At 40.9% G+C, this 27,116-nt stretch overlaps 2 protein-coding genes across 9 annotated transcripts in view; one reads left to right on the top strand and one right to left on the bottom strand.

The window, feature by feature from the left end:
- The first annotated feature begins 1,162 nt into the window (after nucleotides 1-1,162).
- HACD4 (3-hydroxyacyl-CoA dehydratase 4) lies at nucleotides 1,163-26,654 on the top strand. Of its 5 annotated transcripts, none has more exons than XR_006281272.1 (8): nucleotides 1,170-1,344; nucleotides 10,324-10,427; nucleotides 11,129-11,256; nucleotides 15,339-15,448; nucleotides 19,753-19,859; nucleotides 20,540-20,671; nucleotides 22,054-24,964; nucleotides 25,001-26,654. XR_006281272.1 is itself a non-coding variant. In XM_043514365.1 (8 exons), the coding sequence occupies exons 3-8, from the start codon at nucleotides 10,331-10,333 to the stop codon at nucleotides 22,134-22,136; spliced, it is 657 nt and encodes a 218-aa protein (XP_043370300.1). In that variant the 5' UTR covers nucleotides 6,076-6,161; nucleotides 8,042-8,103; nucleotides 10,324-10,330; the 3' UTR covers nucleotides 22,137-26,654. The 5 variants fall into 5 exon arrangements, 4 of the variants coding, with proteins under 4 accessions (XP_038257087.1, XP_043370301.1, XP_043370302.1 ...); XM_043514365.1 differs by lacking the exon at nucleotides 1,170-1,344 and adding exons at nucleotides 6,076-6,161; nucleotides 8,042-8,103 and having other exon boundaries at nucleotides 22,054-26,654; XM_038401159.2 differs by having other exon boundaries at nucleotides 1,163-1,344; nucleotides 22,054-26,654.
- Nucleotides 21,411-27,116, bottom strand: part of FOCAD (focadhesin) — a 198,662-nt gene continuing 192,956 nt past the window's right edge. For all 4 annotated transcript variants that reach the window (XM_038401155.2, XM_038401156.2, XM_043514362.1 and 1 more), the window contains one exon: nucleotides 21,411-27,116. In XM_038401155.2, coding sequence (XP_038257083.1) covers nucleotides 27,043-27,116 — 74 coding nt within the window. In that variant the 3' untranslated portion in view covers nucleotides 21,411-27,042.

Genomic DNA, 27,116 nt, shown 5'->3' with positions numbered 1-27,116 from the left:
CTCAAATAAATGTGTTAGTCTCTAAGGTGCCCCAAGTCCTCCTTTTCTTTTTGGGTAATTGCAAGAAACCTTTGCTCGGTGCAGGGAGAGCGGGGAGTACCAGGGACCAAAGAAACAATACAAGGGAAAAGTCTGGGAGCTCCCGCCATTCCTCGGTTTGCTCTGGGGGCTGACTTTACACCGCGTAGGTCCAGCTGGTTAGAAAGAACCCAGCGTTTTGAAAACTTCTTGCTAGCGTTCAGTATTCTGATAACTCCCTCCAAATACCCCAGTGGGGGCGGTCACCCTTTCTGGGGTGGGCAAGCTGCTTTCTACCGCTAGTTCAGCTAACCCCGCTGCAAGCAAGAAATCTTGAGAGAAACCGGTCCGGATGCAGGAGGCTCTTCTCCATTAGCGCACCCGCTGGGTTAACTGACCAACTCATCGCTGCGAAGGGGAAGTCTTCTGGGTGCACTGCCCGGGAGTAAGACCAGCTTCAGAGCGAAAGGCCGATGCTAAAGCCAAACAAAACCAAAAAGGAAAGGAGGACTTGTGGCACCTTAGAGACTAACAAATTTATTAGAGCAGAAGCTTTCGTGAGCCACAGCTCACTTCATCGGATGCATTGGGTTGCAAATGCATCCGATGAAGTGGGCTGTGGCTCACGAAAGCTTCTGCTTTAGTAAATTTGTTAGTCTCTTAAGGTGCCACAAGTCCTCCTTTCCTTTTTGCGAATACAGACGAGCACGGCCGCTACTCTGAAACCAAAAAGGGGGCTGCTGGAGGAACGCGGGGTGTTCATAGACGGTGTAAGAGAGACAAGACAAATACCTTCCTATTTTGGATCGGCCAGGGCCAGCCAAGGAGAACTAATAAGGACCACGTAAAAGATATTGCAGAAAATGGCAAAACAAATAATCATCCAGAGACAGTGCTGACAGGAAAATGCCTCCAAATCCCGGAAGCTCTCTAAAAGCCAGCCCGGCTTCATGTCGCTGGAAGCAGAGGTGCCAGCTTGGTTTTTGAATTCGGACCTCGTAATACAACCAACACGACCGTACGCTTTACCGGGGTGCAATAATGGCAAGAAGAGCTCGAAAGCAGGCTGCTGATTGGCCCTTGGAAAGCCTTTGGGGGCGGGATGTAAAGCTGCGCCCATTAAAGACCGGCTCTGGCAGGCGCGCTAGTTCCGCGCCGGAGCTGGGAGGGGGCTAACGCCGTGCACGGAGGCGCCTTCCCCACAACGCGGCAGACTGGAATCGACGGTGTTTCCGGGTGCGATTTAAGACTGTGTGAAGAGATTGGGGCTTCGGGAGCTCGGGGATCACCTTCCTTCTTCCTGCGTGGTGCCGCAGATCATCAAAGGCACGTGAGCTAGTCACCTCCGGGTTTCATTGCGGGCTGCTGCAAGATGTTCTGTAGAAAATTCAATTCGCGGCTTCCTTTGCTGGAGCCTGAATGTAGGGACCCTCGGGAGGTGCCGCAAGGCTAATTTGTGGGCTCAGGCTGACGGCCTTAGAACAGGAGCGCCTAACGTTAGGCTCCTTTGTCCATAATTAAAAGTAAAATTTAAATAAATTTAAAAGTAGCCTGGCTTCTTAAGGAAAAAGGAAAGGAGGACTTGGGGCACCTTGGAGACTAACACATTTATTTGAGTGTAAGCTTTCGGGAGCTGCAGCTCACTTCATCGGATGCATTTTCCACTGAATGCATCCGATGAAGTGAGCTGTAGCTCCCGAAAGCTTACGCTCAAATAAATGTGTTAGCCTCCAAGGTGCCCCAAGTCCTCCTTTCCTTTTTGCGAATACAGACTAACACGACTGCTACTCTGAAACCTGACTTCTTAGGGGTGCTGAATATGCTCTGTTCCTGTAGACATCATTTATATTTGTAGGTGCTCAGCACTTCTGAAGACCAAGCTTCTTTCCTAAATGCGAATTTTGAGTCCTAACTTCAGGGTCGTGTGTTGTTCCTCCCCCCGTCTCCTTTTCTGATTGGAAGATATTAGTGGTTCCTTGAATAGGGGCAACAAAAGGAGTAGGTGGGTTCTTGGATGAAATTTGGAAAATTTGTTTTTAGGTCTCTCTCTTTTGGGGGAGGGGGTGGCTGTTTACTATGGGATATTGATACATGAGCAGAGGGGGGGATGGAATAACTTTAGAAAAAAACCCAAACTTTTCCCACTGGATTTCACAGTGTAATTGGCCAAATAACTAGCAACCTCAGTCTTCTAACAAAACAAAGGTTTGCGTTTCAGAAGGGCTGAGCACTTGCAGCTACCACTGAAGTCAGGGAGGTGGTTGGCTGATAAATATCCTGTGGTGGGAAAGGATAATGTTTCAGGGGTAATTTTATTCAAAACCCCCACATGCCTAAACAATGAATGGAGCATAGTTTTTGCATATATGTGTAAAAGGGTGAGAATCAAAGTGGAATCTATGGACCAGATCACCCTCTCCCATTAAGAGCTCCAGGACATGCTGAACACACAGCATCTCTGAAAAATCAGGTCACACGTTTTCATTATCAGTGTCATTACATTCACCTTCCTCTTATCCTCTGTCTTTGTTAAATGCTTGGGTTTTTTTAATTGAGAATTTTTTTTCTTCATACTGCCAATTACTTACGAAGATCCAGCCTTGCTTCTGGGTCATTTGCTTTTGCTGTCAACTATAGTTCTAAGGTTTCTTATCTTGGCAGGCCAGAGGCTGTGTAGCTTCCTTTGTACTATAGCTTGAATACTGACTGTTTATAGTTTGTCTTCCTTGATAAGAAATATCTGGAAAACTTTGTGTATAAAACAAAAAATTTTTTTCTTCAACTGCTAAAAATACCTAGAATTGTTTCCAGTGGTTCACTGAAAAAATATCTTGCACCTCATTTTATATTATTTACTTTCCTAATACACAATGTTTTCCATTTAGCCACCTCCACCGTTGCGTACAGCCCTGAACTCCTTATCAGGACAAATCCCACTGGCTGTCTTGTAGATTTTTTTTTATTTTGAATATCTTAAATAAACTTTTGCTGCTCCATAATAGAATTTACACCATTGCCTTAGTGATGAAATTGAGTCCTGTTGCAGCATCACACACACATTCAAAGAGGGTTTGCTGTGCTGAAAGACTTTTTTTCTAGGCATCCACTGGGAAGCAAAAGAGCCCTGGTAAGAGTTAAGGAATTTAAAAGGAAAAAAAATTAGAGGATACTATTTAAAGGGTCATCTGTTAGACACTGGATTTTTATTTTTTTTTTTTAAAAAAAGCTCCATTAAAAATATAAATTGACATTTTTCTATTGATTTTTAAAAATGAACTGTTGAAATTTATATTAGATTCAGCTTCTTAAACATCAATATAAACAATGCTTTACAGTGGTCAACTCAAATGATAGCAATTCTTTACTACATCATAAACTCAAGCAATTTCCGTGCAGCTCTGATTTTTATAAATGGATTAAGATCCATTACTGGAAAAAAAAATCAGTGTTTATTCCAGTGTAGGAGTACTTGGCTGTGTGATAAATTCTTGATTAATATCCTGTGGTCTGAGGTGGTGGTGATTCCCCAATTTTCTCCCCCAAATCCACATATGCCTACACAATGAATAAAACATAATGTGTTTTGCATTTGTGTGTCAGTAGCAAAGTGCAATGTAAAGGTCAAATCACCTCCTCACATTTAAAAAAAAAAAAAAAAAACCTACAGGAGAGGGTAAAAAGAAAAGGAGTACTTGTGGCACCTTGGAGACTAACAAATTTGTTTGAGCATAAGCTTCCGTGAGCTACAGCTCACTTCATCGAATAAGTTAAGGTTAACTCCATGAGGTACCCCTTAGAGTTTTCTCTAGATCATTCCTTTGGAGAGTTTGGCTCTCAGAATCTCTTCCCTGGCTTCAGGTCCCCTGAACTTTCTCTAGCTGTCTGGTAGCTCTGCTCCACCTGAGCTGTACAGGCAAGGACTCTTCCATAAGCCACCACTTCTCTTCTGATAGGTTTTTTTTTATTTCACATGGACATGAATAAACACACATTTCTAGATGTGTTTCCCCTTTCACCCAGGTATTCAGGCTTGCAGGGTTGTTTCCATTAGGATAAGAAATTGATTATACGAGTTAGGGATGTTCTCAGTGTAACTTTTTTTATTTACAAAAACTGAACAGTCTTGTTTTCTTAAACACAGTAGAAACATAACAGCAGGCAGTTCCTTTGCTCGGAAATCCTCACAATCGCTGCTTTAATGAGCTCTTTGCTTTAGAAGCCCTGTCTCTCTGCTTCTCACAGTCAAAAAGAAAAGGAGTACTTATGGCACCTTAGAGACTAAAAAATTTATATGAGCATAAAACTCGGATAACCTCTCTGCAGAAGCAGAGAAGTCCAGAGCAAGAGAAACCTTTTAAATATTCCAGTTAACTTTTTCTATTACCTGTTCCTCGATGTTAATTTTATCTTTCCTAGTACAATGTCTGGTTGAAATAATCACACTCACAAAGATTAAAAGAATAAGGCCCCCAAATAGAAGGTATTTAAGATTAAAAGGTACTTATCAAATAAAAGTTTGGAAAGTTTATTTTTAAACAATTACTTTGCTCACAGCTCTTTTGCTTTAGGGATGTGGCTATTTGTAGAGTGCATTTAAAAACCTTAACATAGAGATCTGTGTCTCTTCCTTTTGGGCTAGACTGTAACTTTATAATCTTTCCTGAGTGAGGGAGAGCATACAGCTGCATGGCTCCAGGAGCAGCCAAGACAATGAGTCACAATTCCACTCCTGCCCTGGGGAGCAGCTAAGTTACTTCACCCCTTTTCATCCAGTGCGTTGTTCACTCTTTGCTGTGCAGCCAATCAGCTACTCTTACTGGGGATGGGGGGAAATGAGTCAGTTCCTCCCACTCTCCACCCTTCAGTTCCTCATTATCTACTCTGTGGGCAATGGCAAGGAAGTCGCTATGTTCTCTTTCCCCACATTTTGAGTGACAATGTCACTGAATAGCCTCTTGCTCTTGTACTATGAGGGAGGGGAACACATTCCTTCTTTACCTTCTGTAGGCCATTAAATATTTTGTATATTTTTTGTCACGTTTCCCCTCTGATTTCTCTCCTCAGTTTGTCTTTACAATATCTCTACATCTGTGAGTATTTCCATGCCCCAACCACTCCTGTTACCTCTTGCTTATGTAGCTCTAATTTGCAATATTTATAAGTGGATAAGTCAGCTAAAACATTACAAAAATACAGGGTAAAGCATTGTAATAAGCTACAAATTAAATTATATCAAATGAGATGAAATATGGGTATCCTAACTTCTGCAATGCCTCTGGATGGCCTCTAAAGTGATAAGTAATATAGTCTAATGGGGTACACATTCATTCTATTAATCTACTCCATCAGTGACAGTGTGATTGCTTTGTCCTGTGTCTCATTATATGTATTCTTGCTACTTTGATGTATTTTGTCATGTCTAGTTATTTAATATATTAGTCTTCTAAATTATTTAAAATGCAAACATCTGGATTAAATAAATCAAACATACACCCAGCAAATCTTGTATATACAGGATTGCATCTGACCAAACATTTGCACATTTCCAAACTATAGGCATAAAAAGTGTAGTCTCCATTTCCAGTGAAGTAACAGAAACAGCATTATGTAGCATATTTATTTGCTTTGGAATCACTTAGTCTGCTGAAAATTAAATGCCATCACTTTCTTTTCTATTTATGGATACTTGTTTAACTGGCTTCTGTATCACCCTATACTCTTCTCCAGAATAATCTGCATTTAATTTTGCATGCTTACACTCAACTGGCCTTTGAAAATACCTCTTCTGACTAACTGCAAAAACTAGTGAACTGAGTCCAGAGGAACTATTTGTAATAAGGCAAAAAACCGGCCTGAGGTAGTGCTTGCAGAAGAATGATAAAATTAATGAGGATCCCTTGAGTTAGTGGTTCCTTCCTTTTTACTAGCAAAGTGTCTACTTTGCGGTACTGCTTTCAGCGATGCTGGGGGGAGAAAGGAGGAGGGGTAACCTCCTAGAAAACGGATGTTGCAGCTGTGACCGGGGGGGGGGGGGGAAGAGAGACAGATGCAGCAGCGGTGACGTATCTCCACACCAACTGGTAACTCTTGAGCAAAGTTAAAACAAGCAATTCAACCCATTCAACTGCAGAGAAGAGGGGAAGGTAAAGAAGGGAGGGATATGCATGCGGAAGGAAACGTATACTTTTGTGCAGGTTTTCAGTTTTGTCCTCTTCCCCCTCCAGCTGTCTAGGGGTGGGGGAGGGAGAGTTGAACTAGGAGCTCAGATCAGTATCCCATAGGAAACAAGGGCAGCAGATGGGGTTTTCTACCAGATTTTTTTTTTAAATCCTCACTCTTTGGTTTCCATGAGCTATTGCTTCATCTGTGTCTATTTCATTAGGTAGCAAGTGTTCCCTTGGGGGTGGTGTGGAACTGTATAGCTACTAACAGGTACTGTTCAGATCTTTAAACTGTTTGGAGAGATTCCTCCCTTGGAGCAGGAAGTGACCCTGGCCACAGTCTGTGCCAAAAACTATCCTGGCTGTCATGATATCCGTCCTTTGGATGTACTAATTAATATCATAATGGAGAGAAGCCTTAAGAGCAGGGGTTTGCAGAATGTTACAGGGGGTTAGCCAGAAAAAATTCACTGAGGGCGGCCAGAAGACCTGGGCAATGGAGGCAGCAGGTGGGACCCAGTTGCAGGGCAGACAGCCCAAGCCCCAGGGAGAGCAGGGCAGGGCAGTTGGGGCTGGCAGCCTGAGCTCTGGCGGTCAGCAGGACCAGCAGCCTGAGCTCAGTTGACTGGGGTCAACAGGGTCCAGCAGCAGGAGCCTTGTGGAGTGTGGAGGAAATTTAAACTTAAATCCCTGAAATATTCATTTTTAGGAGGGGGGGTTCATGAGATTTCACAACTTAGTCAAAGGGGTTTGTGGGCTGTTAAAGTTTGGGAACCACTGCTCTAGAGGGTACAGTGGAGGTTTACAAGCCCACTGTCAAATGCAGACACCCAGGTACTAATGGTGACAGTCACCACAGAAACACAATACTATTAAATAATAAGAGTAGTAGTAGTAATATGTAGTTCTGTAATCCATCCTATTTCTGAAAAAAATCTGACTTTCCAAACTAAAGCTGATACAATCTGATTCTCGGCTGGACAACTAAAGCATAAGTAGGTATATGCTATCCACCTGTATATTTTAGGAGGAAATGGGGCACCCCCGTTTTGTGAGTTATGCATGCTGAGGGAAAACAGATCTGATATCTAATGCAGTCTCTCACTTTCTCCAACCTGTGGGTGTGCAAGAAAAAGCGAAGTTTTTCTTCTTAAGTTGGGATCCGTCACTGGGTCACAGCATCATAGAGGTTTCAATGTATTTATGCAAATTAATAATTATAACAATTTAAAAATTACAACTAAAGCACTGTCCATAATAAACTCAGTAGGCTGGGTTTGTTTGCAGTGATGCATATCGCTCTCTCTCTCCATTCAATTCTCAAAACAGGCAGGGTATTGAAATGTATAATACTCCTATAGAAATACATATATTCCATTTCATCTGAGGATCTTAAAAGCACTTGACAATATTAAGGGATATTTTCTTAATCACCCCTGTGAAGTAGAGAAGTATGTCACCCCCATTATACTCTTGGTGAAAGAAAGGTACCGTGAGCATGTGACAGCTGTTCTATTCCTACATTTATCTCCAGACATCCCATCCTGTGCTTTATCCAGTAGGCCATGCTCCTAAGAATGCTGCAAGATCAGGCAATCCAATGTAAATGTGGATGGATTCCTGCTGTGAGCCAAAAAAAGCAGGAAATCTAATTAAAGCCAAACACCTTTGACATTGACCCCTTAAGTGGAAACAATGACAGTGGAGTTTTGCATCAGGCCTGTGTAACAGGTTCCCTCTCGGAACATTTATTTTTGCTCCTTAGACATAAAAGTTGCTGTAACTCACATATAGGAAATATCATAGCAAAACAATTGGACTTTATAATTTTTCATTCCATTTAAATCATCTTTCTTCCTCAGATTTCCCCACTTCCCTCAAAGGCTCTGCCTGGTAGGAACCTTCCATGGGTGAAGAGGGCTGGGTAAGACTCCTTTTGGAGCTCCTCAAAGACCCTTCTTGTTTGGTGCCAGAAGTCCCTGTGGAATGAAGAAAAGTACTTCCAACAATCTAAACAACTAAATGTGCTACTTACACTATGTTCTTAGCATACTGCCAGCCTAGTGTATGAAAGCCCCAGAGTCCAATGTGGTCCCTCATAAGACAGCGTGGAATGCCATCCTCCAGGTCAACCCTTAGCTTAAATAATGTTAAGGTCTCTTATTTTTGGGTGCTGCAGTTAGTGACTAACATTATGTATTGATGCCAGTTACAACATAGTCCCTAACACACTTGCATGGCTCATCAGGATGTTTTAAAACAAAACGACAGGTATACTGGCCAAACATTGGAGAACACTAGTGCATAGTTAGTATTTATAAACATCCTCTTGGTTACCATTTGTTCTCACATAAGTGGTTTAAGAATTCACATTCTCCAGCTATTTGGCTGACGAAAGGTTCAGAGGAATACCCCAAAATTCTTGGAATAGTTTCAAACAAGGAAAATGCTACAAATTGTACATAAAAGAGAGAATATATGAATTACAAAGGATATAAACACAGTACCTGGGCTTTGCACTATCGTTAAACTGTAGTGATTTTGACTAAGCAATGGAGGACCTTGCCAGAACCTCTTAATATCTAACAATTTATTCATATTTTTCCTATTATAATATATGGATCCAGTTACTGGTTATTAATGGTATTTGACAGCAATGTTCATTTTCAGTGTAACTTATTTTTCTGTTTTAGGAATTTTTTAGTGCAGTAAGCTACACAACCCAGAGAATGTCAGCCACTATTAAATCCTATAGGGTTTTAGAGTGATATCTATACATCCTTGTAGGCTTCATCTCTATTAAACTGTATAGGACTTTTCCATAAGGTGTTTGTACAAATGTATGTAATATGACAATGGGGGCTATAACACTGGAGCACCTCAGAGTACTGGAAAAATAGAAATAATACAATCAATTTATCTTTCTTCCTTCCTGGCTTGGCTGTTGTGTGAGAGAGCAAGACAGACATTACAAAGGGAAAGTCATCTCAGAGATGAGTTTGCACTAAATTCTGATTTAGGCCATTCAGTGTTTGGGTCATCCTTAGACGTTGCAGGAGCAAATTCCACAGTCTAGGTCCAGCTCCTGTGGGAGTTCAGTCTCCCATGCTCACAAAAATCCCACTGTTTGACATTTACATGTTTCCAGTAAAACAAACTGTTGTGGAAGGCCCTGGTGATCGGAGAAGAGATCTTCCAGGCAACCAGGGCTTATCCCTTGTATATCAGGAGGGAGCGCCCAAGTTGGACTCTATAGCTTGTGGGCAGATAGCAAGGAGAGCAGAACTCTGGAGTGATATTCTCATGGTGGCCTGTTGGGCTGGTTCATTGTATATCATTTGGAGCTTTATTCTGGCTGTGAGGGTTAATTCCTAGATATGAGTTGCAATAATCAAGCTTGGAGGACATGAATATGTTGATCACCATGCCAGATAATGGATGGTCCAGTAGGTAATGAACTAGTTTATGATGGGAGAGACCTAGTTTAAGACCCTGCTCCACCTTGGACTTTGTGTGACCTTGGGTAAATATCAAGGCTATGTCTACACTTGCACTTTGGTTGATAAAACTTTTGTTGGTCAGGGGTGTGAAAAAATACAAGTTTAACTGACAAGTGCTGGTGTGAACAGCACTGTGTCAGTGGGAGACATTCTCCTGCTGACATAGCTACTGCCACTCCTGGGGGTGGTTTAATTAGAGCTTTCTCCCACTGGCATAGAGCAGTTACACAGGATACCTTACAGCTGTACATCTGCAGCGTAGACATAGCTGAATCTCTCTCAAAATTCCCCACATGTAAAATGGGAATAACAGAATTCCCCTACCTCACTAGGGTGGTGTGAGGATAAATACATGAAAGATTTTGAGGCACTCGGATACAGAAGTGATAGCCTTAAAGGCACCTTAGAGTGATTTTATGTATGTCCATAAGGAAAGAGCATGATTTTCTGGCTATTGACATAGACACACTTGAAAGTTTTAGCTCCTTTTCCTGGCAGTGGTAGACATATTCTGTGTGTGTGTGTGCGCGTGCATGAGGGGAGGGGGTATAATTTTGCTTTGGGACACTGGCACAGATAGTAACACGATAAAAAGTAATATATTGTGGGTTTGCTTATTTACTTTACTGTTCCTGCCTTTACAGCTGTACAATGAACACTTATCTCTTCATCTATTATTTAATCCAATTCTGTGGACATTCCTGGATATTTACAAATATGACCATCAGGTTCTTGTCATTTGGGAAAGGTAAGACATTCGTTTTACATTGCAATCCCTAAACTAGACATGACATAAACTTTGAACAAATTAGGACTCTGTGTTACTATGTCAAGTTATAATTTCAGTTAGATTGATAGACTACTGCATCTTTCAATGCAGATGACCATTGGATTGGTTGAACAAAACAATACTAATACATCTGCACTAATATAGTTCTTGCTGCTATGCTGTCTCTTCTGCTAAGGACAATTAATCCACAGTATTTGATCTGACTTTCCTTATTTTGGAAGATAAGAGCTACATTTGGCCCTCCATTGACTGAAGTTCAGGAATAGAAAATAACTGACTTCAGAGTTAAAAAGAAATGACAAATATTGGGAATACAAAGGACAATGGTTGACACAAAATATGAAGTCCAGGTAGCAGATATTTTATTAAACATCAAACCTTCCTCTATTGCAGAGGAATGTTTTTGAAACCAAATATCTAGATCCTGCACAGATTTATTCAGTGGTCATTATAGCCACTTGGCTAAAAAAGTGTCAGATGTAGACTTCCCCACTATGTATACTACTTCCCAGACATTCTTTCTGTGCTTGTCTGTTTCAAAATGTCAGTGGCATGTGAACTTTACTTTTTGACACCTCAGTGGTAATATCTGAGGCTTGGCATGGAAAGGATTCAGAGATTTAAATAATAGCACTGTGTTTTCTTCCCTGCGGTTCTAGATTCTTTGGCCGATACCTTCTATTCTATAGGACTCGTAATGTGCCTTTGCCAGTCGTTGTCCATATTAGAGCTCCTGCACATTCTAGTTGGCATTGAAGAAAACTGTTTTCTCCCAAGGTTTTTACAGGTAAGTCAATTTATACTGTAACAAAGAATCCCTGTCTTTCTGATTTGACATACAGATTTAACCTGAGCTGCAGTTGGTGACTAGGAGATACTTGCAGGACAGAATGCCCCAGCATAATTCCTAATGTAACTTCCAGCAGCTCTAACTCACTTCCTTGCCCATTCCCTATAGTTAAGTGTATGCTCATTAGCAGACCAGCATGTTGGGTATCAGAATCCCCAAATGTATAATGGAAAAAAGAAAAACAAACTACTGGGTGACCAGTAGAGGAGAATGAAGGGAAGACTCCCTCCATGGGCAATTGAGTGCTTTCTGGAGCAGTGTTTCTAGTCAGTAGGAGATTGGCTAATTCTGAGGGGTTGAATTCTCCCCACTTTCGTCCTGGAAGATAAGTATATCTCCTTGACTTCAATGAAAGACCCTTGTATTCAAGGTATTAAACAGCTTGGGGACCTGCCACTGTCTAAGGCTCTGAGGGACCACTAGGAGGTACTGTCAGGAGAAAGGAAAGGAGCTGGGCCACTGGGAGGTAGTCAGGGCACAAACCTCTACTTTAATGAATTCCAACTGGCTCTGCTTTCCACCTGCTGTGCTCAGCCTGCCTAGCTGCCAGTTCCTAACCAGTTCCCTAAGGCAGGAATGAGCAATGGGGAGGCACCACATACATAACAATGAGTGAGGAGGAACAGCAACTGGATTGCAAAGTGGTGGCTGAGAAACCCTTCCCAGCAGTTCAACAGGCTCAAGCTGCCTGAAGGAGGTACAGTTTGTTGGTGCTCATTGAGGGGAGGATCTTTTAGAGAGGGGCAGGCATGGAGAGAGGAAGGGCTATGGCTGGGCTGGGCAGGAGGAAAGAGCAGTTCTATTTTTTGATTAAAGGTCACAAAGTTAGCACAATCACATGTCCAGACATGATATGATCAACTTACAAAAGACTCCAGGGTTTGTGACACTATAGGAATTTAAGTGCATACCTTTTGTTGTGGGAGCAAAGAAAGAGAACTAACACGAACTATATGCTCTGGCAGAGAACAGGAGAATTTTGTGTTGAGTTCCCGGGAGAACATTCTTGTTCTCTGCTTTGGAGTTAACTTAAACTTGAGCTTTTGGTCTTCCTCTCTAGGAACTGAAAGGCCAAGAACTCCACACCTCCTATTCCTTAACAGGTGAATATTGATGATGAAACTGGTGCTACTGTCTGTGGTGCAAAGACAAAAGACTAAAGCATATTTAGTTATGTTTTTAGTATTTTGGGTAACCCCCTCTTTTCAAATGATGCCCAAAATAGATGATGTATCTCTTTTGAAATCTGCATTTAAAAAATGGATTGACTAATACAGATTTTTATCCTGAGTGCAGATTCTCAGGCATGGTGTCAAATGTAGAAAGTCATCAAAATGCAGCTAACTTTTAAATTGAAAATACAAATTCTTACAAGTCCCCACGCTCCTATGCACACACAAAGTGTGCTGTCCAATGTATCCTGAGGCAAATGCACACACGCCTCATCTCTTAGAGAACAGCTATCTGCTAAGGCTAAGACCATTTATTGCACAGATCAGTCTTGGCTGAGCTCACACATTGTCTTGTACTGACATAGACTTTATTATGAATGGAATTGACGATGGAAGCTCAGAGCTGAAAGCCAGTCTGAAGACATGATTCCATGACAATACAATTGCTGTGGATAAACCAGGTTAGATGGCAGTCATGGAAGAAATAACTGACAACTGGAGAGCTGCCACAGCCTTTGTAGACAATGGGCCAAAGGCTGCCTTTCACAGCACTCTCCCCTCCCCATCCTGCCAGGGAGAAGACTCTAATTACAGTAAAACTACTATTTTCACTGTGCAAATTAAGCAAGCCATGGAGAGACCATGCAAGAAAACTCTGCACCCACTGCACACTTTGAATCACTGCAGTGCTCATCAGGGCAGCATAGAGAGGATTGCAGGTGAGTCTGGGAACTAGGTAGGAATGGGTCAGGAAAGGATATGAGCAGGTATTTGTATTATAGTTGGACTTAAGTTATGTCTTTGCTGCAGAGTTAGTCCAGGCTCCTTCCTCCTGTCCACACACACAAACCCAGCTCACTTGATGTTAGTTTCAATCCAGGCAAGCTGGCACAGTTGGGGGTATGGGTTAGAACCTGGGTGCTGCTTCCACTCAAGCTGGTAATCTGCCCACTTCGCAGTGAAGATGCAGGTTAAATCACTCAAGTGTTACAGTTCTCCAATGCCTTCCCACAATTGCCCCATGTGCCCAGAAGGACAGAAAAATTACTCCACAATTCTCTCCAAAAGAATCGGAGTGGATCACAAAGAACCATGGGATATGTTGTCAGAAGTCCAAGCACCACTCATGGGTGAATGCAGCACTACTGAGGATGCAGTAACTAGAGTGTGGCTGCTCACACCTGAGTTAGACTAAGCCTGGGTACTGATTACCCAGGCTAACTCTGCGACTAAGGACATGCACTTAAAGGCCTCCTCCAGGGCAGGGTATGCACACATGGTCGCTGTGCCAAAGAGCTTACCATACAAGATGAAAGACAAGTGGATATAACGGCTGGGGGAGCACAAAGTAACCATTAATGTTTATGGTAAATGTAACAGTGATCACAGCACACAGGTTGCCTGGTCATGATGCATTGTTCTAGAGACAGCACAGCCAAGATGAATTTTAAGGAGAGATTCATTGTGGCTCTACAATGTTTACAAAGGGATTGTGCAATCTATTTTGTCCTGAATTGGATTTCTTGCTGTCTTGCTTACTCTTAAAATGGTCAAATTGTACTGTGGAAATGTGAGCTTGTGTACAGGACTGAATGGATGCTGTGATGGGGTAACTGTGGGAGGGGGAATTCCACTTTGATCTTCATGTACTGAATGAGGATGAATGAAAAGCGAAACCATACTGTTTACATTTTGTGAAATGACTGCACCCTTTGCCCTATTTAAGGACATGAAAAGACATGGTTTCTAGTGGAATTTTTTTTTTGAGTATTGGGGCAAATACTTTACCATAGTCAATTAAGGATTGTAAGAGCATGCAGAAAGAGAACACAAAGCCACATGCAAACCCTCATTTACACAAAAAGCAGAAGTTTTTTTCTTTAAACAAACAAAAAACCCTTACTTCCTTCCCAATTTACTAAGGTACTAACACTCAGCTGCTCTGTGTTGACAGATCCCTGAGAGCCTGTGAGGAACCCCATTGACTTAAGCAGGATTGTTGCTGGCAGCTTTTTAGTTTAATAATTTCTGCAGGCTGCTCTGTTAATCCCTTTAATCTTTGCTCCCTGGCTGAGACTGGAGTCTGACTCTCCTAAGAATTTACTTTGTGTCCCCATCTGAAGGGGAAGATGTGGCCAGAGCAAAGCTTAAAATTTGTGGCATACGTTAGATTTTTCAAGAGGGGGAAGTGGATCCAGCAGGCAGGGTTGTGATGTGTTTCTAGATAACTAGGGGCTGGCAATAGGAAATCTGTTCTCGCCTCAATTTGATGAAGAATAAGATGTGTGGACATTCTGCTGTATCTGACAGATGTGGAAGAGCTTTGTTGTTTGTTAAAATTATAGTCTGTGCCCAGAGTTCCACACAGGAATTGGTAAACAAGATATAGAAAGTGTTGTACAGACATTATATTCTAGTTATGCAATGTTCCTTTCATGACTTCATAGGGGGTAGATACTTTGCCCATTAAATTTAAATCTTTAAGTGTTAACAGAACAGATTGTGGGTCAGTTGCTCAGCTGCTATGACATCACTGTAGCTATCTTTATTTACACCAGCTGAGAATTTGTCCCTATATGTTAAACACTTTCAATGCAAGTATAATCCAGAGTGGATTAATGTCAGGCTTTTGGGAGGATTACACAGGCCTTCAGGATTTCTGGTACTGCTAAATGAATGCAGCCTAGGGACCTAAGCTGAAGGAAAGAAAGGGGATGCTGGACTTAGTTTAATACACACTAGAGTGTCATGGCATCCTTGTTGCTGAAGTGATCCAGAAATCAGAGATGCACATAAACCATGCATATGAGTAGAAGATCATATTACTGTAACTTTTTTTCTTCTCAGATAACTGAGAGAATCATCATTTTATTTGTTATCACCAGTCAAGAAGAAGTTCAAGGGAAATATATTGTGTGTGTTTTGTTTTTCCTTTGGAATTTACTGGATGTGGTCAGGTAAGAAATCAAAGTAACCTCATAAAAGTAAAGCAAGCACTTCTGTCAAATGGAACTATCCAAACCCAGTGCATGCCATCTGATTTTTTTCATTGTTTTGACCTCGGCAGAAACACATTTTTACATTTTAAGCAAATGTTTGTATTTAAGGCACCCTGTGGCTTCTAGAATTGGTATATCAGTTAGGCAAAATGAAAACCTATTACCATATTACAAGAGTCAGCCCCTGCATTAAAGTTTTCTATTTCAAAAGATTTGAGTTTTCTAACACCCGTTGAGAGCAGCCCCGCCTTTTTTAAGGAAGGGCATTCCCTAATGCCTTTGCTTTGAGGTATAAAAGCAGTATCTCCTTTTTACAGCTCATTTAGGCCACATCTACACTACACGCTAGGGGGTGATTCCCTTGCTCACATACACATTCTCCCAGCCGCTGTCCCTGGGCTAGCGGGAGTGGAAACGGCAGCAGTGCCACTGTAGCAGCAGCAAAGCTATGGCTGAGCCCGCACCCACCAGTTTCAGGCAGGCTTATACTGTGCATGGGTCAGCCATGCCCCTGTTGCTGCTGCCCATGCCCTTGGATACACTGCTGTTTTTACTCATGCCAGCTCAGTGAGAGCTAGTGCAAATACGTGTCAGTGAGCAGGGGGAAGACGTAGCCTTAGACTCAAGACTTGTAATACAGTAACTCACAATTGCAGGCCATTCATTAAGATTTGGATTGTTGTATATCAAGTGGACAATGCATTTCAGACTGCAAAGAGACCTAGTTCTTGCCCTGTGACCTGAAAGTTTAGGCTAGATAGGGCATATAAATGACAAAGGGAGACACCACAGTAGGCAGAGCATAGGAATAGAAAAAAATTTACACAGCATGAAGTTACAGATGACTTTCAATGGAATGTGTGTACAGTCACTTACAATCCCACCCTATTAGTTTTTGCATTGGACATAAAACTCACCCCTGTGCAGAAGGTCAGGGCAAGAACAATGTGCTGCTTAAGTAACACTTAAGCCTCTGTGGATCTCTGTTTCTTTACTTACATCACGGAAGACATGTAGGCTTAAGTGGCACTTAAGCAGTGCATAGCCCTTGCGCCAGTCCTCTGCAAAGGGATGATTTTCACCTTGGATGCTTTTTTTCCTTTATTTAAAATGCATTTATTTGTACTGAGATGACCTTGATGTCAGGGTTGGGACTGGAGAGATAGCTGAAAGTATGGTATGAAGAGAGCTGGAGAAGGAAGATGAATGGCATATGGGATCAAGATGTTTGTTTGGGTTCAAGGTGAATTTGTTTTAATTATTCATTCATATCCCATTTTTAAAATTTTTTTTAAAGACTCAAAGGTAAAATAAAACCCAATGAAAATGCACTCTTCAGCTAATGCAAAAAAGAAAACATCAGAAACAAAGCTGCAGCATAGAATTGTCAATATGCAATTATTAACTCTTATCCTTAAAGACTAACTTATGATCAAAATAATGGCAACCATAGAGTATGCAAATGGGTGAGACCTCCTACATAATGTTTTCAGCATAAATGTATGGTGCAAATAATAATGTAAAATGTTAGTATTGATTTAGAAAAAATTTGGATCTAGTTAACTTTATAGTTCCTCCTTCATATCTATGGAGAACATATTTGTCTAGTTCCCTTTCCTTCATTTGTTTACTGTGGGTGTGTGTGTGTGGATAGATATAGACTTAATCAGATTTGCATCACAAACCATCATCAGTAATGGATACATTAGCCCTGTCTGCTTGATTTGTGTTAGACTCATTAAGTGTTCTATTATGCCTTTGAGGCACAACTTCCTGGGAGGGTGATGGGGCAGCATCCTGGGAGTGCAGCAGTCTCTCTCCTCTGCACCTAACCAGCTGTTAAGTTGGTATGTAAAGGCCCAACATCCTCACCAATCTTTTGGGGTGTATAGATGGAGAAGTCCCCTGAGTTAGAATGGAATGCAATTGTACACAGCTGATGTACAGGGGCATAAGGGGAGGGGGCTTATTGCAGAGCAACTGGGCACATTTTAGCCCAAAACAAAAAAATTTGCTTGTATTGCAAAGTAACAAACATTAGGAGGTACTGTAACTTTTATGCCTGAGGAACAGAAGACTTGAGCAATCCTGGTGTAACACTAGAACAATAGTAACTACTTGAGTTTACTAGAAATGTCTGTCTTATGCACTAAAGATCAAGGCCTAGAACTGTTTGAGTATATATTTGTTAGTCTCTAAGGTACCACAAGTACTCCTTTTCTTTTTGAGTATATAGTGTAAATTAATACTTTGCTTGAGGAATGATTTAAGTATTGTTTAGGAGAAGTACCTGCTCCTGAAGAGAATTTCCTTCAACTATATTTTAAAACATACCCACAGAAGAGTCACTGGAGACAAACCCCAGAAAAACAGCAGCTCTCAAAGGTTATTTAAATTATTTTCAATGTTTCCCAGCCTTTAGGGAATACTTACCCCATTGTCTTTATTTACTGATTATGGTTGAGCATCTGAGAAAGCATTATTTGAAATTACAGAATTCAGTTCCACATTTTGGGGCAGATCTTGTGGTATAGTAGCTTTGTGACACTGCATTGATAGATCCAGTGGGCATGGTGTGGGGAAGATGACACTAGCAAAAGGGGATGCTTTGGTGATAGAGCCAGAAGAAGGCTCTTCTTTCATACCTTAACCAGTTCTAGATACATTCTTAAGATACGAAGTTTTCTGAGCATTAGAGCTAATGACACAGGGAGGGTGAATTCTGCCTAACCCTACAAATCTGATCTTTCTTGCTTATTACCAAGTGCACAATCTGCTTTTTCTAGTGTATTGCAGGTTTGCTTTTAAAAAAAAAATCTGGAGGAAAAACAAAGGGAGAGAGGAGAAGGAGCAGCACAGGTTTCCCTAACCTATTTACCTTTCCATTTGGTGTACCACCCAGGATTTCACAAAAAGTTAATTCTGGGGCCACCAGGAAGTTTGCTGAGGGCTGTGTTATCTGCCAGAAACAGTCTCAGCTAATGGTGGCTTAAATACTTTTTTGGTCAGGTGAAAGGCCTATGCTTACTGTAGATGGCTTTAAAAAATAAGTGATCAAACCAGTCTCTCAAATCTTCAGAAAGTTACTGGGTCACTCAGTTCAAACAAGCTGGTAAGAATTAGACCACCTTGAGATTCTAACAACCAAATCTCATTGAGAACAACCAGGAGTTCTGGATTCCCATTATGTATTGACTATTCAATTTCAGAGGAGATTACTAATTGCCATATAGCCCTAGGAAAGAAGGCTCCATTATGAAGCAGCAGACATTCCAGTTAGCTGGCAATCTACCAATATTCTGGAATTCTTGTGCTAGAACACATAAGCAATTTTCCATTTTACTCTTCGGAGATGGCCAAATCCTATTCCCAGACCCTACACGGAGAGACTGTGAGACATGCTGAAGGGGGACACAGACTGAACAGCAAAACGTTCCTAGAGTTCTTCCTCTAAGAAGCATTAGCCTGCATTTCTTGACACAAGGGGCACTCTGGGCTTTTTTTTTTTTAAACCTCCTACTAAAATCATCTGAGGATTCAAGTGTGCACATAATTAGGATATGGAGACTTAGTGATGGGCCCTTTCTGAGAGGGCTGTTCTTGTGAGTCCCTATATCCACCTCAAAACTTTAGAACAACACCCATGTTGTGTAGTTACTAACTCTGACCCACAGTTTTTTGCACAGTGAAGATAAGGGAAATATTCCAATGTGCATTTCTGGGCCCCATGATGGGGGCACTGCCCTCTTACTGAACTGCAGTACCATCTGTAACCATGGCAGTAATCCAACTTCTAGCCTGCTTCAATAATTTAGCAATAATATTTGATCTAAAAGCAACTATAATGGACTATATTCTAGTGTCAGTTACATGTATGAGCCTCCCATTGAAATTACATGCATACCTGAAGCCCATTTTCTGACAAAACCAGTATGAAAGCACATTGGAAACTGGTTTGCGTTAGAGCCTTCATGATCAGAAGCATAATATAGAATGCACCATATTTTCATCTCCAAATAAAAACTTTTCAGCAAGTTAGCTGTCTCTGGGTACTGATGAGAGTTTGACACGAAATAAAAGGGGTGCCATTTTTCTTTAACAAATGTCCAGCATTCCATCTGAGTTGATAAAACGATTAGAGTACAAGAATCTGGAATCCAGATTTCTCTATATAGGTGTCCATTTTAAAGAGATGTTTGTTCATTCCTATTCTATCTGAATTTGAAAAATAAGTTCTCCCCCCCCCTTTTTTTAAATTCCAGATACACTTACTGCATGTTATCGGTGACAGGAACATACTATGAAGCTTTGACATGGCTGAACTACACACTATGGGTTCCAGTATATCCCCTGTCAATTCTGGCTAAAGGTAAAAGGGAGGGAGTAGTCAGGAGGCAAATTGCTTTTTTCTGAATCTCAATCAGAGTTTGATCATTTTGATCAGTGTTTTTGAGAAATAAGACATTTAACCCCTTTACTCTTATCTACACACTTTTTCATCTATCTTTCCCCTTTCTCTGTTTCTTTCTTTGTTTCTTGGTTTCTACAGGACAGTTCCTTTCTCCTGGAAAATTAACAATTTGTTAGCGCACCGAAAGCCACGGATCATCAACCTAGGTTGCCAACACTTTTCTGCAGTCCTTTGTGTAGCTTAACTCTAGGCACGTAGTGCAAAGCACAGACAAAGCAGGCAAATGCACTGGTGCAGCTGACCCTACTTGAAACCAACTTATGCATGGTACCATTGTGGCTTATAGCAGTTTACTATATCTAGAGTAGGTGTGCACACTATACCAGTAGCTGAAAACCCCAGCAGAGACTAAGTAAATATTTGCTAATCCTAGTTATCAAAATGATTACAACTTCAGTCCCAAGAAAATGAATTAAAAGTAAAGCCATGCATGCATGCCAAGTATACTGTTTCATACAGATTACATTTCACAAGGCAATAGACCAAGACCCATTTTCATGACTTAAATGTAATTTTCTTAGAGATGGCCTTTCACTATAACTCCATCTTTAAAAAAACATCAAAACGTTATTTTGCAGCATTTGCCATCTATGAATCACTGCCTTATTTTGAATCCTTCGGCACATACTCCACCAAGCTGCCATTTCCAGTTGCCTTATCGATCTACTTCCCGTACATACTAAAAACGTACCTGGCAATGCTGTTTGTAGGTAAGATTTTTCATCTCTTGTGAGCAGGATCTCAATGCCCTTGTGCTGGAATTCACAAACCTGAGATGGCAAAAATCAAATCAGTGAAAATTCTTTGTAAGCTGTGCCTTCTCCTAGTCAGTTCCCACATTGACAGCTGTGTGTTAAGGGGGAGTTCATGTTGCTCTGAAGTTGACTGGTTTGAATTCCAGCATCCCACTTGGAAGTGAATTATCTGTTTCTAGACCGAGGGAGTGTGGGGAAAAGAACTATTAAGAAAAAAGTGGATGGAAAATGAATATAATGTGTTTGAGCCACCTTCATCATTATAGATGTTAATTCAACAGAAAGTCCTGAGTCAGGCTTTGATTCTGCTGCCATTTGTAGTCAATGGAAACCTTTCCACTTATTTCCAGTGGGCATTAGATCAGGCCCGCAGTGTTTGTTCTTTTAAACTAGGTCTGACATCCTGTACTAGAACTCCTCCAGCCTTGAGGAGATTTGGAGCTAAATCCAAACTTCATAGCTTGTTCCCTCACTTACGGTTACTGTGGGTTGCAGCAAAACCCTGGATCCAAACAGGCCTGCACTTTGGAGAAGTTTGCGTCTACATTTAACTTTCTGGCTGACCCCATCTGAAGCCCCTCACATTTGGATAAAGGATGCTAATTTTTGTCGCATGGGCCCATCTGTATTTAAAAAAACTCATTGATCCTTTTTAGATGAAGTACAGCGTGGGCTGGTTTATAAGGGATTATTGTTCAATCCTCAATCAGTAAAATGAGAACACTAGTCATGACAGTGGCTGTAGGGTGGACCTGCTAATCTGGAAAAATATCTGTGTACATATGCATCAATGTAATCACAATAACTGCAGTATTATAATTACCCTATATATAGCAGGTGTGCTTTAAGGGTTCCAGGAAAATGTTTCAGGACCTGCATTGGCTAGATTTACTTACTGAGGTCTCATAATTTAGGGTGTGCATAGTCATCTAGCCAAGCGATGGCATCTTCAGTGGCATGATGCAGTTCTAGGCCACTGCTGAACCTAGTTAACAGGCATTCATCGACAATGTGCATCATCTGTGTTGCGTCACAGCTGCGCAAAGGGCTGTCACAAAGGCCCCAGTGATGCTGGCTGCACAGAGAGCTTGCCTGGTTCGGACATATCTCATATCTCACTAAAAAATATAGCGGGGTTAGCTACAAGAATACAGAACCTGTCTGAAAAGCCTTACTCCTGTGGGTTTAATGAGACCACCCACAGGACCATTAGGGTCGATTGGACTCATCCCATTAGAGTTTTCAGGTGCAGGTCTAGATCCACCTGTTCTTTCTAGGTGAATGCTGGCCCTTTTGGAGTCTGCTTCTCTGCACTTACATTTTATGTTTCAATTTAGGTATGTACTTCATCACCAGATACCTCTGCTCAGAAAGGAAAGCTCACCTAGGAGCCAGCTACATGAAAGAGAAAAGGAGCTAAGTTGATATCTTGTCTCATAATGAGGAAAATTCTCTAGAACAATCTATGCTAGCACATTGTGTGGAAATTTAGACTGGATTTTCAGAAGTGATTAGTGATCTTATGTGCTCAACTTGGAGCACCTTAGAGGTTCCCAATTTATGAGGGCAGGTGCTCCACACTTTCTGAAAATGAGGCCCTTTAAAGCATATCATATTGGGCACTCAAACATAAGCGCCTCAAATCTCCTGTCGCTTTTTAAAGTCTTGGCCTCAGAAGTTACTCTATCTTTTTCTAACATAAAATGACAGGTTACAAACTGTGGCAAAAAATGTCAAATCATATCAGCATTTCCTATATTTTAATAATGGTTTCCTATTGCAGCTGTAGCATGTATTCTGCATTTTATATCAAAGTAAAATGTCAATGGTATTTTGTTAGTCTAACAGGTGAGATGATAATACAATGTAAATCAGATGTATGAATATCAAATTTGCTGGAACTGCAACAAATTATGAAGCAGAAGCTGGTTGTTCTGCATTTTGCCACATTCACACAAATACCAACAGGTACAACTGTTCACAGAAAACCCATCCTCCTCCACTCGCCCCCACATTCTTACATTTACTTTAAGTGACAAATGCAGTTACAGTGTCTATTCACTACAAGTCCTAGAGGGCATTTAACATGCAGAAGTAGAAGTTACGATTCTGATATATTTCCAGTAGACACTATTGAAGAATCTGTTTTTCTTAATAATCCAGATTATTTTGGAACTGAAGAAACAAGACGGACAGACACACTCACTCTTACTTAACTCATCAAAGTGTGATATAGTCAGTCCAAGAAATACTCTGCCTTTAAAAATAAGATAATGGATTATATAAACTGTGGGCCAAATCCAAATTGTTTCACACATGAGAATTGTCCCATTGATGTCAGTGAGGTTATTTGTGCAACAAAAGTAATTAGGATTTGATCCTATGAGGTGGGGAACTACTTACATGAGAAGAAGCAAGAAAATAGGATAGGTTTTCCTGGAGGATAAACTACTTTTCTGACCGCACAAGTTGCTCAGAAATAGCCATAGGCTGACTTGTTCTGCATTGGTAGTATTTCCCACCACCCTTTAGGCTTGAAAAATGAAGTGGATTAAAGAGTGAAATAAACACTTCTGGTCATGAAAACTTTCCTATTTAAGCCTCTGAAAAAGTAAAACTTAAGTAAGCTTTTGTCTTAAGACAACATTTGAATAACCAATGAGTGAAGAGCATTTCAAATTGATGATTTAGTGGCTCTAGGACAAGTCCAGAGCCACAGTCAGGCAGCTCAGCTGAATCTGAACTGCCCCTACCTGTGCTACCATGGCTACACTGCTATTTATGCTTGAACTAGCTTGAGTACATGTGCATGATCAAAAGAATCACACTCCTAGCTCATACTGTAGACATAGCCTTAGACAAGTATATTTGTACATTACCTGGGAACAGTACACTAGACTGAGTACCATTAAACACTTTGCTTTGGCATCTAGGTATTGTGTATGTTGCTAACATACAGCACTTTTGGTCAGTAGATCTCAAAGTGCTTTAGAAAAGAGGTAAATATAGTGTTGCTTGTATTTAAGAAATAGAGTGAATATTGTTGTAATGTTTAGTTACCAAAGCAAACAATGTTTTTAACAATGATCATGCTGTCTGTTGAAGGATGGATTTATGGGATCTGAGCAGGGGAGAATTCTCTCAGTGCAAGATCTGAGGAAGACAGAGGACCCTCTTAAGAATCCTGGGTAGCAGCTGTGCCTGGTGTGGGAAGGGAGTATCAGAGGCAGGGCTGCAGCATGTTACCCAGCAGAGAGTCCAGACAGCACAGCTAGCTGGGGACATGCTGCTGTAATGTAGACAGCCCACCTGAGGCCACTTCAGCCTCTGAAGCAGTCCAGTTTCACAAGGGCTGAAAAGGTGGGTCAAAATGAACTTAGCACAGCCCAGAATCTCCTTTATAAAGCATATCCTGAGAGAGTAAAATGATGGCTGATCCCTAACAGTTGTTGAAAAATGCTGGTATTTTCCATTCTTTTTACATGGTATAGTTTGGTCAAAATTTTCAAACTCAGGTTCCTAAAGTAAGATGCTTTAAAAGTCTGTTTCAGCACCCTAACAGGCTTATTTTTCAGCTGAACTTGGCACACACTCCACCAAATGAAGAGAGGGAGTTGTAGGTATTGACTGGCTTCATTCTTATATAGGGGCCTAAATCTGAACTTAAACCAACTTTAGGCATTCAAAAATGAAATTGTTTGCTGAAGTTTGTAGGTGTAAAAAGTTACTGATTCACAGACCTATTGTAGCTGCTGGTGTTGGCAATTAGCTTTACCATTTAATTCACTGTTTTTACATTGAACCATACTTATGTGTAAAATCCCTTCACTAATAATGTATTTCAATATGATAAATTCATATTTACTTAGTGAACATTATTTTTAATTTGCATTTATTTTTTTTAATTTTGAATTATAGCAAACCTCTTTTAAAAAAATCTTTGGTTGAAAAGATGGAAGTTACTACCAAACCTGATTTATCTGCACATGGGCACCTGGACCATGTAAATGGTTTTCATTTTTACAGGGTATATATCAGTCAACACTGATTCTGCACTAGCAGGGTGAAAGATGATGTAGGCCAGGTGTTCAAAACTCAGATACTATGTTTGCAGCTGCAAAAAAGTGTGTTCAGTTAATCTCAAACTACTCAAAGAATTAACAAACTGATTTGAGGAATCATGCACTCATGATTTAGATCAGTGGTGCTCAAGCCATGGCCTGCTTGTAACCCTGTCAGCACACAACTGTGCCCCATGTGACATCCTCCGGGCCATATACGTAGAGTGTGTGTAGTGGGCGGATGCAGCCTACATAACGCAGAGAGCTATATATGCAGCACACAATTGTAAACAGGATGAGAACCACTGGTCTAGATGGTTCTTAAGAATCACTACTGGCATGTTAATACAAAGGCTACAGCTACACTGTGCCCTAGGAGTGTGATTTCCAGCTCATCTACATGTACTTGCACTAGCTCTCATCAATAAGAATGAGAACAACAGCATAGCTTAGCCACTTGAAACCCACAGGTACATGTACACAGAGTAGCGGAGCTATGGCACCATTGCTTGTGCTGCCATAGCTACACTACTATTTATACTCTCACTAGCTCAATGAGACCTAATGTGTACTTGAGCTGGGAATCACACTCCTAGGTCATAGTATAGACACAGCCAAAATGAAAACACACGTCTTGAGAATGCATATGTCTACTGCAATATAAAGCATACACAAGTACCATACCAGATTCTCACTGCTTAAAGGGTCTTGGTTAAAAGAGGCAAATAGCAGACATAGAAGATTTATTCATTCACTTTAGCTGTTAAGAATACTAAACTAGGATAGTAGTAAGAGAATAAATATACTAGTGAGGCATATTATGAAGATGAATACTTAACTGAGAAAACCATCATATATAGGATAGCTAAATTACACACTGCTCAGATTAAGGTCACTGCAGTAGACACTAGGACCAGTATGGGATAAGTTACTCAGTCAATTACTGGTGACATTTACCCCAATGCAGAGGGGCTTCTTCAAGAATCTAAGTACCAATTAAAGCTTCTCTTTAAGCTCCATCTTGTGTGGACCCTTCCATTGGGGTATATTTTTCTTTATTTAAGTTGAAGACATAGGCAGCTAAATTGTGAGGCATATGGGTTAAAGGTAAGAAGAGGGACCTGGCCAAAATAAGATTCAGAAAGGGGACTTATAAATGGGAAGGCACAGAGCCAGGAGGGTAACATTAGAAAAAGGGAAGAGGGAAATAAGATTTCAATAGCAGGAGAAATGAAGGCACTTAGAGGGAGGTTAGAAAATGGGCTCCCCAATAAGAGTAGCTCCATATTCTTGCTGGGAAGAAGAGAAGGAAAGAGAGGAGAAGTCCTGTGTCCTCTCAGAGACACTAAGATGCTAAGGAGAGAACAGACCTGCCATCTTCCTTTTAAAACGGCAAAGGTAGAAAATACCTGCTGTCCTCCCCCCCCCGCTGAAAGTTGAAGGCATCTATGTAGGCAGGGGAAGGGTGTTATTGGAGTGGGAGATTCGAGGAGATGGAACATTCTGGTATGTAAGGGAGATGGATTGTCTTAGGTTTTGAAAAGTATCCAAGCTTCTGAAAAATTATCAAGATCCCAATTTTCTGAGGCTCTGAATTGGAATATTCATGTTTAAATTAACCTGAAATTCATCAAAATGTAGCTAGCAACACCCAGATTCCACACTTACCTGGATAAGTTTCCCTGGTAAAATTGTTACAAGGTTAGCAGCTATGCTATCACAAAAACAGTGTTGTTCATGATATAATAACAATGGATGATGAATGCTATAATATGGCGGAATCATAATGTTAACAGAAATCTTGTCAGTTGAAATTAAAGCTAATTAAAAAGCCAGAATAAAGAAATGTCTTCTAATAAATACACTATGTCAAACAACAATTTTGCAAGATTTGTTTTTAATTTTCCCACCTATTCATATAAAGCTTCCACCTATTACAGAAGGAAAGCTTTCTGCTGTCTGCAGCTTTCACTACACTATTTAAATATCTCTGAAATTCAAATTTTTATCCCACATTCAAAATGTAGCCCAAAGCTTGTCCTCATACCAGGGCAAGACAGCTCACAATGGGAGCTGGCCTACTGACCAGTCAAACCAAATGACTTCTACTCTCTGAATCCCTGGGAAGAAAAACCCATAATACTCCATAGTATAAAGTTTCTCTGGAATGACACTTATTGATGACTGAACATTTCTTCTGTTCACTTTTCTCTCAGTATTAAGGCCTGTCTCTTTATCAAATATGATGATGCTGCTGTCTTGTGGCTACCAACCATAAGCCTTAGTCCATACTGCTTTCTTCTTGAACTCTGGTAGAAACCTCAAGGCCAGAAGTGTAG

This window comes from Dermochelys coriacea, chromosome 5, assembly GCF_009764565.3.
Source record: "Dermochelys coriacea isolate rDerCor1 chromosome 5, rDerCor1.pri.v4, whole genome shotgun sequence".
In the NCBI taxonomy this organism is placed as follows: Eukaryota; Metazoa; Chordata; order Testudines; family Dermochelyidae; genus Dermochelys; species Dermochelys coriacea.
The sequence above is the reverse complement of the archived record's forward strand: the minus strand, read 5'-3'. Positions and strand labels throughout refer to the sequence as shown.